We start from the raw sequence: 14,411 nt of genomic DNA, 5'->3' as shown, positions 1-14,411 counted from the left end.
TAAAGGTTTTACTGATTGTTTCTCTCGGTCCATTTAAGACTTGAAAATTGCTAAACTTGAATTATTTATATTAACAGAGGCTTTCTGCAACAGTATATATTGCTGTGGGTGTAAGCATCCATGTTCAATAGCAGGGGTTCCCAGCCTTGTTGAATTGTGACCCGCCCCTCATCACAAGGCTTTAGTTTGGATGTGTAAACTTTTACCAAAGAGTGATTTGTTTTTGGGGGGGATTTTTGTATTTAGGAGTTTTAGAGGTCTGTAGAGGCAAAAGGAAAAAAATCAATACATTACAAACACATGCAGACATGTCCGTGTCTCCATATGTTAGAATATGGATGCATTTACAGTTCATCTTTGCAGTTACATTAAAGAAAGAAAAGACAATAAATTAAGAGATATAGTAACAAGTTTTTCCCTTGATGGTGAAAATAACCCTAGTGCTCACTCTGACTAATAAATAAATAATCCCAACAGTGTCCAATAAAAATACACAAAATACATACAAATATTTTTCAGTTGGATGAGTCTTTGCCTTTTGTTATTGTTTTCACCTAAAAAGATGGTGATTTGGATCTACAGTTAAATGCATAACCTGCAAATCAGCTTGTGTACTGCAAGAATCTGAGCTACTGACACACTTAAACAGTAAGATGAAGTACTTTGTCATAGCTGTGCGCACTGGTTAGACAGCAGAGGAGAGGAGAACTTCTGCAGAAGCAGAGAAAAGACCTAACATTGGTTGGTACTGTTAAGTAAAGAATCCCCAACAAATAATTTGGGGACAGACAGGGAGAGTACGTTTGTGTATGTGCATCTGTGTGCATGTTGTTACCTCTGAAGCCTGCAGGCAGAAACAATGTCCATGGGGAATACAAAGTGAAATACAGTAACAAACTCTGCAGGGATAAAGAGGAGCTGTGGCTTGTGCTCTGACTGCAGGGAGACAGATAACTTCCCAGCCCTTTAAAATGACTTCTAACAGCAGCCTCGTTATGTTGCTTCTGGAAACCGCAGATTGTTAATTTGTTGAATAACATATGAAAAACTAATTTTGCTTGTTTACAGGCTGCTGGCTGCCCCACAGTCTGTTTCTCCATCCAACAAAGGAATTAAACTGTTTTGTCTTCTGAGTTTCTATGGAAATTAACAAAAGGAAGGATTGTAACCTGTAACCGCAAGTAATTACTTAATTAATTGGCATGTTTTGCCCATTTACTACAAATCACAAATACTTTTTTATATTATTGTGAACCGTTTTGTGAACCATGCTACAAAATATTGTGTTTTTGAGATTTGAAAGTATTTTTCCTCACCTTCCAGACAGCCACTGACGTCCATGAATTTCTGTACAGTTTCCAAATCAAACAGCAAAGTATCCTGCACTGCCTAATGCGAAATGAAAACTCCTGGAAAACTGTCACTTCCTGGAAGATTGAAAAGGTGAATCTTTATTGGTTGCCTCATCCTGTACTGATTGGTCTGAACATAACCTTTATTAACCAATGAAGCCAGCACAATTTTTAAGAGGTCCCGCCTTTTTACCACTTCTATCAAATCAAATACCCTGACAGTCTATTGGTTGACACTTCTTACACTTCTGAATGATGCTTAACTTGCCCCCAACAAAAGGTAGCAAAACATTTATTGCAGTGGAAATTCCTTGATCACCCTGCTGTGTATGCAAGAGCACTCGCTTCATTTTGGTGCATTTACAGCTGCATAAACCAATGACTGTCTGCAAGTTAGTACAGGCACCTGCAGTATATGTGTAGAATTTTAAGATTTCATCTGACCAAAATATTTAGAGGCAGAAGGACACAGAAAAATTGTCCAAAACCACACAAAGACAGCAGTAGTCAAGCAGTATTGTAAAAGAAAAAAAATAGTAAAAGTTCACCCCAGCTACCCAATCTAGCTTCCAGCCATTGCCCAGGTTTTGAGGTTAGGTACCTCCTCCCTAATACACTGAAGGTGAATTGAATATTGGTGCACTGAAATTAACAATTAAATAAAATTCCAAAATGAAGAACTTTTTCCCGGTTGCTCTGAATAGTTAGGGACTACAGTACCTTTAGTAGAAAGTAGTAAATGTGTTTTTTGGGGTAAATGTGTTTTTTGGGGGAAACTAAATTCATAAAAGCAGATTAATATCTGTTTTTAATAAAAAACAAATAAAGAAATGTTCAATAGACAGACAACTGGAAGCTTCTTGCTTGCAAGATATTATAGCTTGTGTGCAACCTTTTCTGCTTGTGACCCTTTATTACCCACACAACCCCTTGTCACATTAATAGACTTGCTGGCCACTTTTTTGGGTACACTGTATAATCTAATCTAATACAAAAGCTTCTCATGAAGCTTTCACAATTTCGGTTTTTGTTGCCACTGTTAGAAAGGTTTATTGTTGAGGTTATAGTGGGTGTGGGTGTTGTACTGGAGTGCTTTAAACGGAAATGTATTTCTAATATTTTGTCCCTGTTATGTATGTAAACTGGGTAGACAAAATATTAGAAATACTTTTTAATATAATGCACTGTATTACAACACCGCCGCCAACTATGACATCAACAATAAACTAAAATGTAAGTTTTTGGGCATTTTTAACTATTTTCCAACATTTCTATAGACTAAACCATGAATCAATTAATTGACAGACAGGTAATGTCACAGGCCCCCAAACATCACATTAGAGGGGAGGTAATATAACATGCACATCAACATTTTGGGAGCTCAGTGCGCTCCTTTAGTCATGTTGTAGTTTCTCATCGTGCTTTTTTGGAGCTGTTTTTCCTGCACTGTAAACATGTAAAATGTATGCGTGATTCAACATATTTTCACACACAGTACAGTGCCATAGTGTTACACACACTGTGACAGGATACAGATTTGAGTGTTCACACATCATTAGGAAGCCGTCTGCAAAACTCTGGTGTGTTAATCCACCACGCTAATGTTTGTCTGTTAAATGTGATGCCTCAGCTGGATGGGTCTTTATGGAGTCAATTTCAATTAGACTCTGAGGCTTGTTGGAAGAGTCCTTCAACACCCAATTCGGCAATCTGAATGAGATTAATTACTCTTTTCTTCATGCCAAAGATTTATTTTCAAAAAGGGCTGCGAGACCAGCAGGAATGGAAAGATTTAGGCTTTTGCTCTAAGCTCCAGTGAAGTGAAGCAGTCACACTGTATTATCTATCATTCAGCAGTCCAAAAGAGAATATTGAACCTTCCGATCAATACCATCACAGTCACTATACTTAAAGGTTTCAGCGAAAGGGTGTCCTAACAAAACATTGCTCAATAAAACTGTCCTGGCACAAACACAGTTCACTTGATCTTAAAAGCTGTGGTCGTGCTACTGTATACATGCACACACACACACACAGTGAAGGCTTAAAGGCTCAGTTCAGAGTTATTTGTCGCTGTTCTGTTTAAATCCTCTATGGTAAACGTGTTTGAGAGGCCTGTCACCTTCCTCTGGGAATACAAAGCCTGTAAGATCAGAGAAAACAGTTTCTGTGTGTGTGTGTGTGTGTGTGTGTGGACAGTAAAAATTCCTCTTGCAGGTAGTGAATAGACATACAAGATTTCCTTGAAGTACCTTATCAGAAAGTGCCAAATCTAGTCAAATGAGGGGACTAACAGCCTAACAACCGTTAGGATAGGAAGAAATAAAATGTATGCATGTCTATATTCGCACTTCAGGGCCAAACAAAGTATTTGTGATTTTGGGACCAGGCTGCAGGGATTTGCTGAAACAGGAAAGGGCCAAACACAAACTTACCAAAAAGTTGGAAGCAAACTGTTGTCGAAAATTGTCCCTTCACTGGAACTAAGGGCCCCAAAAGAGCCCCAGAGCCATGGCTCAGAAATATACATGTTCACATAATTTTGGCCATGTACTGTATGAAAAATTAACCACACACATAAATAATACAATATCTCACACAAACACCTAAAAACAGCCTCTAAGCCTGTGTTTTTTAAATATCCAGACATCTATGTATAATTTTGTTTGTGCATTATCCAGAGCGATAAGGTTTCTGGAAAGATAACTTGTCTTAAGATATTTCTATCTGTTTTCGTACAGAGCCTTTTCAATATCAAGCATTTAAAATATGGTTCAAATTCTACTGCAGCTCTGGATTTAGAGAGATCTGATTAAAGTCATGAAGGAAGACTGCAGCAGCCCGAGGCTCTGGCTGGGTAGGGATTCTGATTTTCAAATACTCTGGATCAATACACAGCAGGAATCAAACTCAGAGCGTCTAAAGCTACGACAGACCTGTAGATATGTGTTCTATAAATTATGTCTCCAAGGAACTCAGTAGCACACAAAAATTGTAAAAGAAATTCTCCCAAATATCAAACACAGCTTCATGGGTCAACAATGTACAATGTACTGTAGGCATTGTCTGCTCTGGTGTGATCACTGATCTGTACACATTTGCCCAGAAGTGCTTCGCTGCTCATATGTTATTTAGTGCACACACAACTGAGTTATATAACTGTTGTGCGAGATTCGCTCTGCAAAGCCCTATTTCTATCTGCCGGCTCTCTGCTCTGTAGCACTTGTATGTGAGTGTGTGGCGAACATGCAGCAAACCTGATTACCTGCCTGTCTTGATGCTGGCAGGGAGCCAGGCCCGTCGTACTGAAATGATTCATCACTGTGATGGTGATGTCTGATCAAAGGGGTCACGATGCGTGTGGATCAGACTTTGGTTCTCTGCCTCCACTTTCTCTCTTGCTCTGCATTGTGAATATGCACGGTATTACCCAAAGATTACATTTCTGTCCTGAAAAAAAAAATACCAACATATCGGTCGAGACGTGATCCTTGAAATAAAAAAGAGTGAAAGGCTGCTTCAGGTTCAAGAGGTGAAATGGGAAAGAAGAGACCAGACAAATACAGTCCTTGTTTTCCTTTTGCAAAAACTAGAGGTGGCTGCCAGGATTTTATGTTGGAAAAGAGCCTATATATGGCATGTTCACCATGTTCACCATCTTAGTGTTAATGCCAACATTAGCACTAAACAGAAGTACACCAAGACGCCAATATTGCCATTCGTAAAGCCTTGACTTAAAAAAATAACATTTTCAGATATAGAGATATAAACAGCAGAAATGAACAGCATATGAATGGACAAAAAACCCTCAAGGCTCTGACTGGGCTATTTGGTGTGAGTCAAATCTATCTCTGACTTTTTGTCTGACTGTGAGGCCCTGGCAGAAGTGCAGTGTGGCTGGCTCAGGTTGGGATTTCAGTCAGACAACTAACCTTGAGAGAAGAAGTCAAAGATCATTCATTCAAGGAATGTCTGGCTAAAGGAAGAACTAAGTGACGATGCTGCACATGATGTTCAAAATAACATCTATTGGTGAAGTGGCTGTTAAGATATTGCTGTACTATAGCTGCCACCAGTTATTTATGAAGTCTTGCAGCACTAATGCATTCAGGACTGACTTGTTTAACTTGTACTAGTTTCCACTGCAGAAATACCGCTGATAAACTCTGGATGCACCAAAACACTATGAATAATTTTCAAGCGCCATGCCAAGGCTGGCCTGCACTTCAACTCTACCAAAGGGTGGCTGTCCTCCAGTTCAACCCCATCAACAGGCCTAATGTGGTGTCATGTCCCAATACATCTGGAGAGATGTGTTCTGTCTGCAGCAGCAGGAGCCAAGGCTTTAATGGAAACTGGCTCCCGCCAGGGAGAGCAGCACAGGTGCAAGGCCACTGGTGGTTGCATCCTTCCCATATATAAGAGACAGAGAGAGGGGGAAAGTCCACTGTACCAGGAAATCTTGAATCGGTGAGTAGCACAAGACAGGATATGATAAAAGGGGGAAATGGTAAATGGGATTGACATGGTGACTGGTCTGTAAATGGTAATGATTTCCAATATTTTCAGAGTAATGAAGTTTAGCTTTCACAGTATTAATTTGGCAAAATTGTAAACAAACTGTGGACTCAAGTGGTTCAATGACTTTTTCTCTTTTGAACTCATTGACTTAGTGCAGAATGGTCTTTTTGATCTAAGGTATGCCTTTATAACCTCTGGCCAATGAGAAAAATTACATATTCATCTTGATCAGAGAGTTCTTAAAATGCAAATGCTAGTGTGAAATTGCAGGGGGCAGAAAAGAAGAGAAATGATGAAACAAGCAGTCGAAACGCAGCAATATTCTGCTTTATGTTGAGTGGCTTCATTGGCTGTTTTCACCCTCTGCTTCATTCTGCATGCGGTTGATGCAACTAATTCACTACATACAGGTCAATGCTAACCTGCAGTCCCTCAAAATAGCGTCTCTGACACTCACATGCTGAAATGACGTGTCCTCTGAGATCAGCGTTGACAGACATTAAGATGGGGAGCCAAAATATCCATGACTCACACGGTAAGTAATCCAGCTATGACTAATCAGTTAACCAGGTAATTAAAGTTGTATTGATTTGGAGGGGGGGCAACCTTTGGTGCCAGTGATGACTAACAAGCCTCTGAGACTGCCAAGAAATTAAAAAAATAACAATAAGCATTTATTGGAGATTCAGTCAAAATGAAGAGGTAGATAATAGGAAATGTCATCAGCACACAGCTTCAGTCAGGTTGATCAGCAGGTACTCTGCATGCCTTGCAACTTAATGTGATATAGTCACTGGCATTTGTTTAATATCTAGTGTTGGCTAAAACAAATGTTGCACATTTCCAATCTGTTGTCAGCTTGCATTAGCTTGGAGGGTACACATGGCTTTGTTACCTTTATTACATGAACGTCTCTGTCACCATGAACGTCCCACCAAACCCCATTCGAAAATCCGGTAGTTCAATAAATTATTGCTTGATAGTCTAAATGGGAAAAAAGGAATGAATAGTCAAATATTTGCATTCACCAGCCAAATGACAAAAATCTGAGGACGGGTACGGCCCTTTGTATTCCCCCAAATGTTGCTTAAATTCCTTTAAGGTTTATTATTTGGAATGTAAAATCATGAAAAGCAACTAGTAACTGTCTACTTCTAGTCTTTGATGTAACTATCAAACTGAGAGGTTATTCCCCTCGGATCTCCAGCTCAGGACAAACCCATTAGAACATGGAGGACGACTTTCGGCCGCAGGTGAAGGAGGTGGCTGTGGCCATGGGTGCTTCACTCACAGAGCAGGACATCGACCGCATGCCAAGGGAGATGACAACGCAGGGTGACACTCTGTGTGTGTGTGTGTGTGTGTGTGTGTGTACATTTGAGATGGCAGTCATGCATTAAAAGGGACTGGTATGATGAATAAGGATTTTCTCACGTGTGAGTCATGATGATGATTTCACTGTCTGATGTCATCGTTTGTGATTCTCTGCAGGAAACTTCAACTACAGCAGGTTTCTCGAGTACATGAGGCAGTTCAAGACTTCAGAGCAAAGAGAAGAAGCCATTACAAAGGCCTTCATGATGCTGGACAAAGATGGCAGCGGCTATATAGAGTGGAATGAGATCAAGTATGAGCCCTACACTTACATAAAGGATACAGCTGGTTTTATCCTATAATTGTGTTATTGTCAACAAATCCCCTGAGGACTAAAGATGTAAATCTTAAAAACATTATTAATATACATGTGGCGCTCTAGCAAGTATTTGGGGCAGCAGGATGGTGTATGTGGGACTGAGTCAGTATAAACTATAGTGCGTGTGCTCGTGGTGATGAAGGAACATGTCACTTAGTTCAGCAGTGACTTTTTAAATACTTTCTGGACAACAATGAAACTCTGCGACACAGAAGAAGAACAGATAGAAGGCTGTGATACACACAGTATTTGTTAGTATGATCAATTTATTGTTGATTTTGGTCTTTTCATGGAATTTGTTGACAATAAAAAACTATTTAGTTTAGGATTAGGATCCAATCGCAAGCCCTCCAGGCAGAGCAAGTTCTGTCAAAATTAATTTAATTTAATTAATTTCAATAACGACACCAAGGAATACACAGCCTTACGGTGAGTTGAGGGGTCAAACCCATGCAAACCGTCCATGCAAATCCAAAATATCCAGCAAAGCAGGTAGAATATCCCAGAGAACATCAACTAAATACCCTACCGAGGGGAAGCTAACGAGACACAGGTGAACTTAATCACAGATACCCAACACAATGACACCAGGGGCAAAACACCTTCAAAACAAGAAACACAGGAAACAAGAAACACAAACCTCCCAGAACGGTGACATGATAAAAAAAGAAAACAATCATTAAAGCTGATAAAGATTACTATTTTCACAGGTACATTCTGTCAACTGTACCAACTGCAGCCCCATCAGCTCCTCTCTCTGATGCGGAGGCGGAGGCCATGATCCAGGCAGTTGACACCGATGGAGATGGACGCATCAACTACAGAGGTGAGGTCTATTTTTCTTTTTCTTTTTTACATTTCACACTCTCTGGTGCACTGGCCTGTAGTCACCACTGAGGGTCAGCAGTTAGTAACTTTTCACTTCAGGCTTTACAAAGCTGAATCATACATAGCTTTTAGCTTTTAGTAAAGTAAATAGAAAGTCAATAATAATAATAATTACCTGAAATAATAATGTCAACAAATTAAAGTTGTTTTGTAGATGCTAAATTGAACATATACTTGTTTTCACAGAGGAAAGATTTAAAAAAAAAAAAAAAACACCCTCACCGTAGAGTGACACTGACATATAGCCCTGCATGTCTCTCTCCCCATCTTGCAGAATTTTCAGACATGGTGAAGATGGAGAAGAAACCGAGGAAGTAGAGGTCACGTGGTTTATCTGTGCTCCAGATTGTTCCTACAAAGAGACTGTGAAAGATAGGAGAAGATGACAAAGAGGTCCAGATCTACCTTCCCTAAAGATGATCTCCATGATCTCCTGTGGATCATGAAATAGGGGAGTGCAAGGACTGTTATCAGTACAGTTTCTTAAATTAATTAAAAAAGAACAAAACGTGATTTGTGGGAAACTGAAGTTACTTAAAACATGGTGACTTTATAAGCTGACTGCCTTCTGTCCAAAACTAATGACTAATCTTAATCTCTTAAAAAAGGTGCAAGCTCACTGTATGTTATCACCGAGACACCACACTGGTTTAAAACAGAAAGACAAATAGAAATTCAGGAATGCCTGTCTTCAACTTTTGCACATATTTTAACACTATTTTTAAAAAATGTATGACTGGAAAAAATAATTTATTCGACTGAAAGTCACAAAATGCAAAACAGTGCATGTGCCTTTTAAAATGTTGCTTACATATTGTTCGTGTCTTGTCTGTCACTCTGTCACAGATCGTTTCCACAGGGTACCCAAAATGCTGCCACACAAAGAATTTAAAAGTGGCGTGGACATAAAGGCTTAGATTAGGGGCGTGATGATACAAGCGTGTCACGAGACTTAGTCACAAACAAGATGAGAGTATTTTTTACACTATTTTGAAGAAATATGAAATGCTGAAATATGAGTGGAGGGACTGAGGGTCTTAATTTCCTGCATCAAGGAGACATTTTCTGCTCCAATTTAAGGTGGAAATGTCTTGTCAAATAAACCTTTCTCAAAGCATTTTCATTTGTTAGTTAACATTAATATTTTTCAGAACATTTTTAGCAAATGCCTTCAAAAAGTGATGGGGACAAAATCAGTCATGTCAAAATGTGTCCCCAGCTTCCTCAGTGTAAATGACACGTGTGGGTGGGGTCATCTCCTATTCTAATTTCACCCTTACACTCCGTCTTGCTGATATTGTGAGACAGCTTTTCACCTCGATAAGAAACGTGGTCACATTTTAATATTGTGAGATCTCACAACACAATATCATCACACCCCTAATAGATCCATCACATAGATTGTTGGCCTTTTATGTAAATACAACAATCCATATAGTCTGAGTAAAACACTTTTTCTTCTTGGAGGTGAAAGTTACGGGAATTGTGACGAAATGTATGACACTTTTAGCTTCTCCTCTCTATTAAAACCCAAATGCACAATGTTCTATTGAATGAATACAGCTGCTGAATGAGTTGCTCCTCTGCAGTGATGCTAGGTGAGCAGGAATGACAAAGAGAGAGTGGTTCTGTTCAAACAGCCAGTTTGGAAAGGACAACTGGATTTACTGAGGAGAGCAGTCTGTTACTGGACAAGTGTCTGACAAGGACACGTGTGTGGACGAGTAAACACGACACCTGTAACAAACAAAGATGGCAACAGCTGTTACCTCAAAATGTTAACATGATAATTAAAACTGCATGACAAAAATTTGAAAATATTTCACTGGCAAAAACTTGAGAGAAATGTTAGTAGTTTTTGTTGACTAAACCTAAAATGACTACGCTAATAAACATTTTCATCAAGACAAATACTAAATCAAAATGCAGTTAAACTAAATTCTGTGGCTCCTCCTCAGCCATGATAAAATTAGGCATCGTTCATTCTTTCATCTCCCAAATGTGGCAGTTACCACACAAAGTATAAAAAGCTGAAAATTAGCCGACTTTCCCACACAGAATATTATAACAGCTGAAGTGAGTAGAATTGAAAATGAACATAACTGTATATGTTGTCTCAGACTTTATTAGGGATCCAAGCAGCAAACCGAACTCCTCAAACACCGTTGGGCAAATCAACTCAAAACTTTGTCAGGATCATCTACGGACTTTGCTGAGAAAAACTTAGCAAAAGAATTTTGATTCGTCAATGTTTTTTTCCATAAATTTTTACTTTTGAGTTTTTACGTACAATTTTACGCAAATGCTTGTAAATCACAACTGGCTTAAGCGATTGTAACTAAACATGGCGCGTCTGTTCTGGGGTCTCATTTATAAACGGTGCGAACAGGGCTGGAAACATGCGTACACCACTTCCCAAGCAAAGGTTGTGATCTATAAAAAACAAACCTGACAGGAGAATGTGCGGTCCTGTAAGTAAACTCTGAACCATGCGTAGGCCTACGCACATAAAGAAAAGAGAAACGGCGACTCACACGGCAGAAGGATGAAACGGTTTGAAATGAACAGGCCTACTATTGTGTAAAATAAATTGAAACATTACCTCAGAGTATTGTAGGCTTAAAGCCTTTCTGAATAAACAAACACCCGTTTGATTGACTTTTTCCTGAAGTGTGCAAAAAAAACCACAACAAAATGTCAGATCATGTGCAGCACACACAGAAAGATCCAGATTCAGGAAAATATACTGTACGAGCCATTTTCATTCTGTATTCTTTTATGTAATTCTTGTCTTGTGCCACTAGGGGGCTGTATGTGCTTTGCAGTTCAGCTGATCTCGAGTCATGGAGGTGTGGGTTATTTACGTAGAGGAAACCCAGACACAGGTGTTGCTGATTTGGGAAGCAAACAGTTTTTGACTGTGCTAGTGTCTAGCCTGGGGGTAAGCAAGGCACGATGGTGTTGGTTACATCTATTACGAGCAAAGATAATGCCACTGTATGAGACATGGAGGAAAATAAACTTGCTAGTTAATAGTAACATTACCAAAGTCCCCGTATGATATTTAAGACGCTGCACGGGCACATGTCTAAACTTAATCCACTGTATTAGCAACCAGTTACTAGACTATGTTAGGATTTAGTCAGTACATATACACAAATGGAGATTGTGTTTCTGCAAAAGAACGCCTCAAATATGTTGTACAGTTTAATCAGGAATCATATTAATTAATAGGCTACTTGCATGAGGTGCTATTTTTTCTCATAAATAAGGTGAAATTTGATGCCATTTTCAGTGTCAGTCGACAAACAGGAGAGCATAGTTTCATGTAGTCTATTATCACATGTTCGTTGCCTTATCGAGCCAAACGCTGTGCGCCAGCCTGTGGATGTGATGCGCTGCTTGTGAAAACACGTTATGGAAAATATAACACTATATTATTAAATAAATCTTTCAGCTCATGTCATTTACAACAAGTCATATTTCTTTTAACTCATCGGCAGCCTCGTTACGTGAGTGGACTGTTTGTGTAGCTTAAATAAATGTTTAAATAGAGGTGGTTAACGTGTTTAAACGCATTTGGTTTACTATCTTTTCAAACGGAGGAATGCAAATTAGTACATGGGTCATCCCATCTTGCGTGTGTGTGTGTCCCTCCAGCCAGCGACGTCACTGCTCAGGAGGAATGCCCCTTCCTGCAGATCGGTTATAAAGGGGTGCAGCTCCGGTGCCCCCTTTCCTCCGGTGCGCAAGCGTTGCGTGAAAGTGCGTTTCTACCCACCAAACAACATGCTTCAGCTTCAGGGGGTAGGCTACTACACATACGAAAAGTTTAAACCTCGTAAATCGTTGTATCGATTCATACACAATTTGATTCGTTTGTATGATTATACTTATTAAAACAAATGTACATTTCTAGGCATTTCTCATTCCAAACTTCTAAAAAAATCTAAGAAAATAAACCTGTACGTCCTAGAAAGATATCTACTGATATGTGACAAATGCTTGCCTCACTAATCACTCTATATTTTTCAGAATATGCTAAATAAATCATCTATATCTCCAAGTCTTGGTTCAAACTCTACCAAAATCGACACAGATGTTCTCTAGATGTCCGATAAAGTGTTTTTAAAGGGTTTTTACATCTGTCAAACGGTGAGTCTGCAGTAACATCTTCTTTTCGGCTAAGTGTTGCAACAAAAACAACCAAAATAATTGACAACACACTCAAAACCCGCTGAATGATGTAGGATTTTTTAAGAATTTTATCACCAACATTTAGACTTTTGTAAGCATTTTAGGTTAAAACTGACAAAAATGTCCGGGTCAAATCCCCAGGTGACCATGTCTGATTTGCTGCCAATCGGGGTGATCACAATGAGTGCAAGTGTTCCTATTATACTTGGATCCCGTGACACTTTTTAGTTTTCTCTGCTAAAGTGTTTGTGCAGCATAACCCTTAAAACTTGGAAACACAACATTTGGCAGGTGGGATGAAAATTTGGCCTATTAGTCAGGTACATAAACAAGATTGCCAAAAGTTTATGGACATCTCTCCGAAACAGTGAATTCTTATGTTATAATCACTTCCGTGACGTCAGTTGTAAAAGCACATAGGCATGCAGACCGCTTCTACAAACATTTGTGAAAAAAATGGAGGGAAAAAATGGGTCGCTCTCAGGACCTCAGTGAACTCAAGCGTGTACCGTGATAAGGTGCCATCTGATCCGGTCAAGCCACCACTACATATCACATTCTATTCTGCTGTACACCCACACCAAATGTTGCATGACATTTCCTCGACCAGAGCAATCACCAATATCATGGATGTTGTTGTCCAGTCTGCTCAGCTGGATGAAGATGGGAAAAAGCAACAGCTGAATACAGATGTCTGCACCTCTAAAGTGGGACGAACTCAGATATTAGCTCATAACATTTTGCTTGCAGAAGACTTACCAGTTCGTCAGAAACCCTACCGTTGCTCACCTAGGAAATTACAGGAAATAAGAAGACACCTTAATGAAATGCTAAGTGATGGAATGGAATCATAGTTCCCTCCACATCGCCATATGCTGCTCCGGTGGTATTGACAGATTTTTCCCGAATTGCAGAACCGCTCAATGCACTGAAAAGGAACAAAATTCATCTGGACACCAGCGTGTCAATTGGCTGTTGACGTATTGAAACACTGTCTTGTCTCTGCACCAATCCTTGGACATCCAGACTTCACTTTGCCCTTCATTGTGTATACAGATGTGAGTGATATGGGACTGGGAGCTGTCTCGGCGCAACAAACGGGCCTAGGTAGTGAACATGTCGTTGCTTTTGCTAGTCGCACACTAAACCCAGCGGAACGAAACTACTCAACCACCGAACAAGAATGTTTGGCGGTAGTCTTTGCTCTGGATAAGTGGCGTTATTACCTGGAAGGAAGAAAATTCTGTCGTAACTGATCACTCTTCTTTAATATGGATCTTCAAAACACAAAAACACAGTACCAGACTCATTCGTTGGGCACTCCGACTGCAAGAGTTTACCTTCACCGTGGAATATCGAAAAGGCAAGTACAATACCGTATCTGATGCCCTGTCGAGAGCTCCTATTGATCTCCAAAACTGTCCACCTTTTACGTGTGCCACAGTGCACCCTTCAATTAGAGAGACACACAAGGACCTGCATATCTCTGATGAAGACATATGGAAAGCACAGCAGGGTGACCCAGACATCCAGAAACTATACCAAAACATCTTGGTATCTGGAGAGCAGTGTGTCAACCTTGTTACACGATTCACAATCCTGGAGGACAAGGTCTATAGGATTGTACAACACCCAACCAAGACAATATAAGTCTATATACCACCCCCCCTCCGTAGTGAACTCCACAACCATCCATTGTCAGGACACTTAGGCAGATAAAAAAAACATACAAACGACTCCAAATGTTGGCATACTGGCCC

The 14,411-nt window shown here is 39.7% G+C and overlaps 1 protein-coding gene across 1 annotated transcript; it reads left to right on the top strand.

Moving 5' to 3' along the window:
• Positions 1 to 6,759: 6,759 nt before the first annotated feature.
• LOC119916087 (parvalbumin-like EF-hand-containing protein) lies at positions 6,760 to 8,971 on the top strand. Its single transcript, XM_038735963.1, has 4 exons — positions 6,760 to 7,208; positions 7,365 to 7,500; positions 8,277 to 8,392; positions 8,729 to 8,971. Exons 1-4 carry the CDS (start codon positions 7,103 to 7,105, stop codon positions 8,770 to 8,772), a joined length of 402 nt encoding a protein of 133 aa, XP_038591891.1. The 5' UTR covers positions 6,760 to 7,102; the 3' UTR covers positions 8,773 to 8,971.
• The last annotated feature ends 5,440 nt before the right edge of the window (positions 8,972 to 14,411 follow it).

This window comes from Micropterus salmoides, unplaced genomic scaffold (assembly GCF_014851395.1).
Source record: "Micropterus salmoides isolate LMB-PRFRI ecotype aquatic unplaced genomic scaffold, ASM1485139v1 Ms_hic_scaffold_21, whole genome shotgun sequence".
Lineage (NCBI taxonomy): Eukaryota > Metazoa > Chordata > Actinopteri > Centrarchiformes > Centrarchidae > Micropterus > Micropterus salmoides.
The sequence above is the reverse complement of the archived record's forward strand: the minus strand, read 5'-3'. Positions and strand labels throughout refer to the sequence as shown.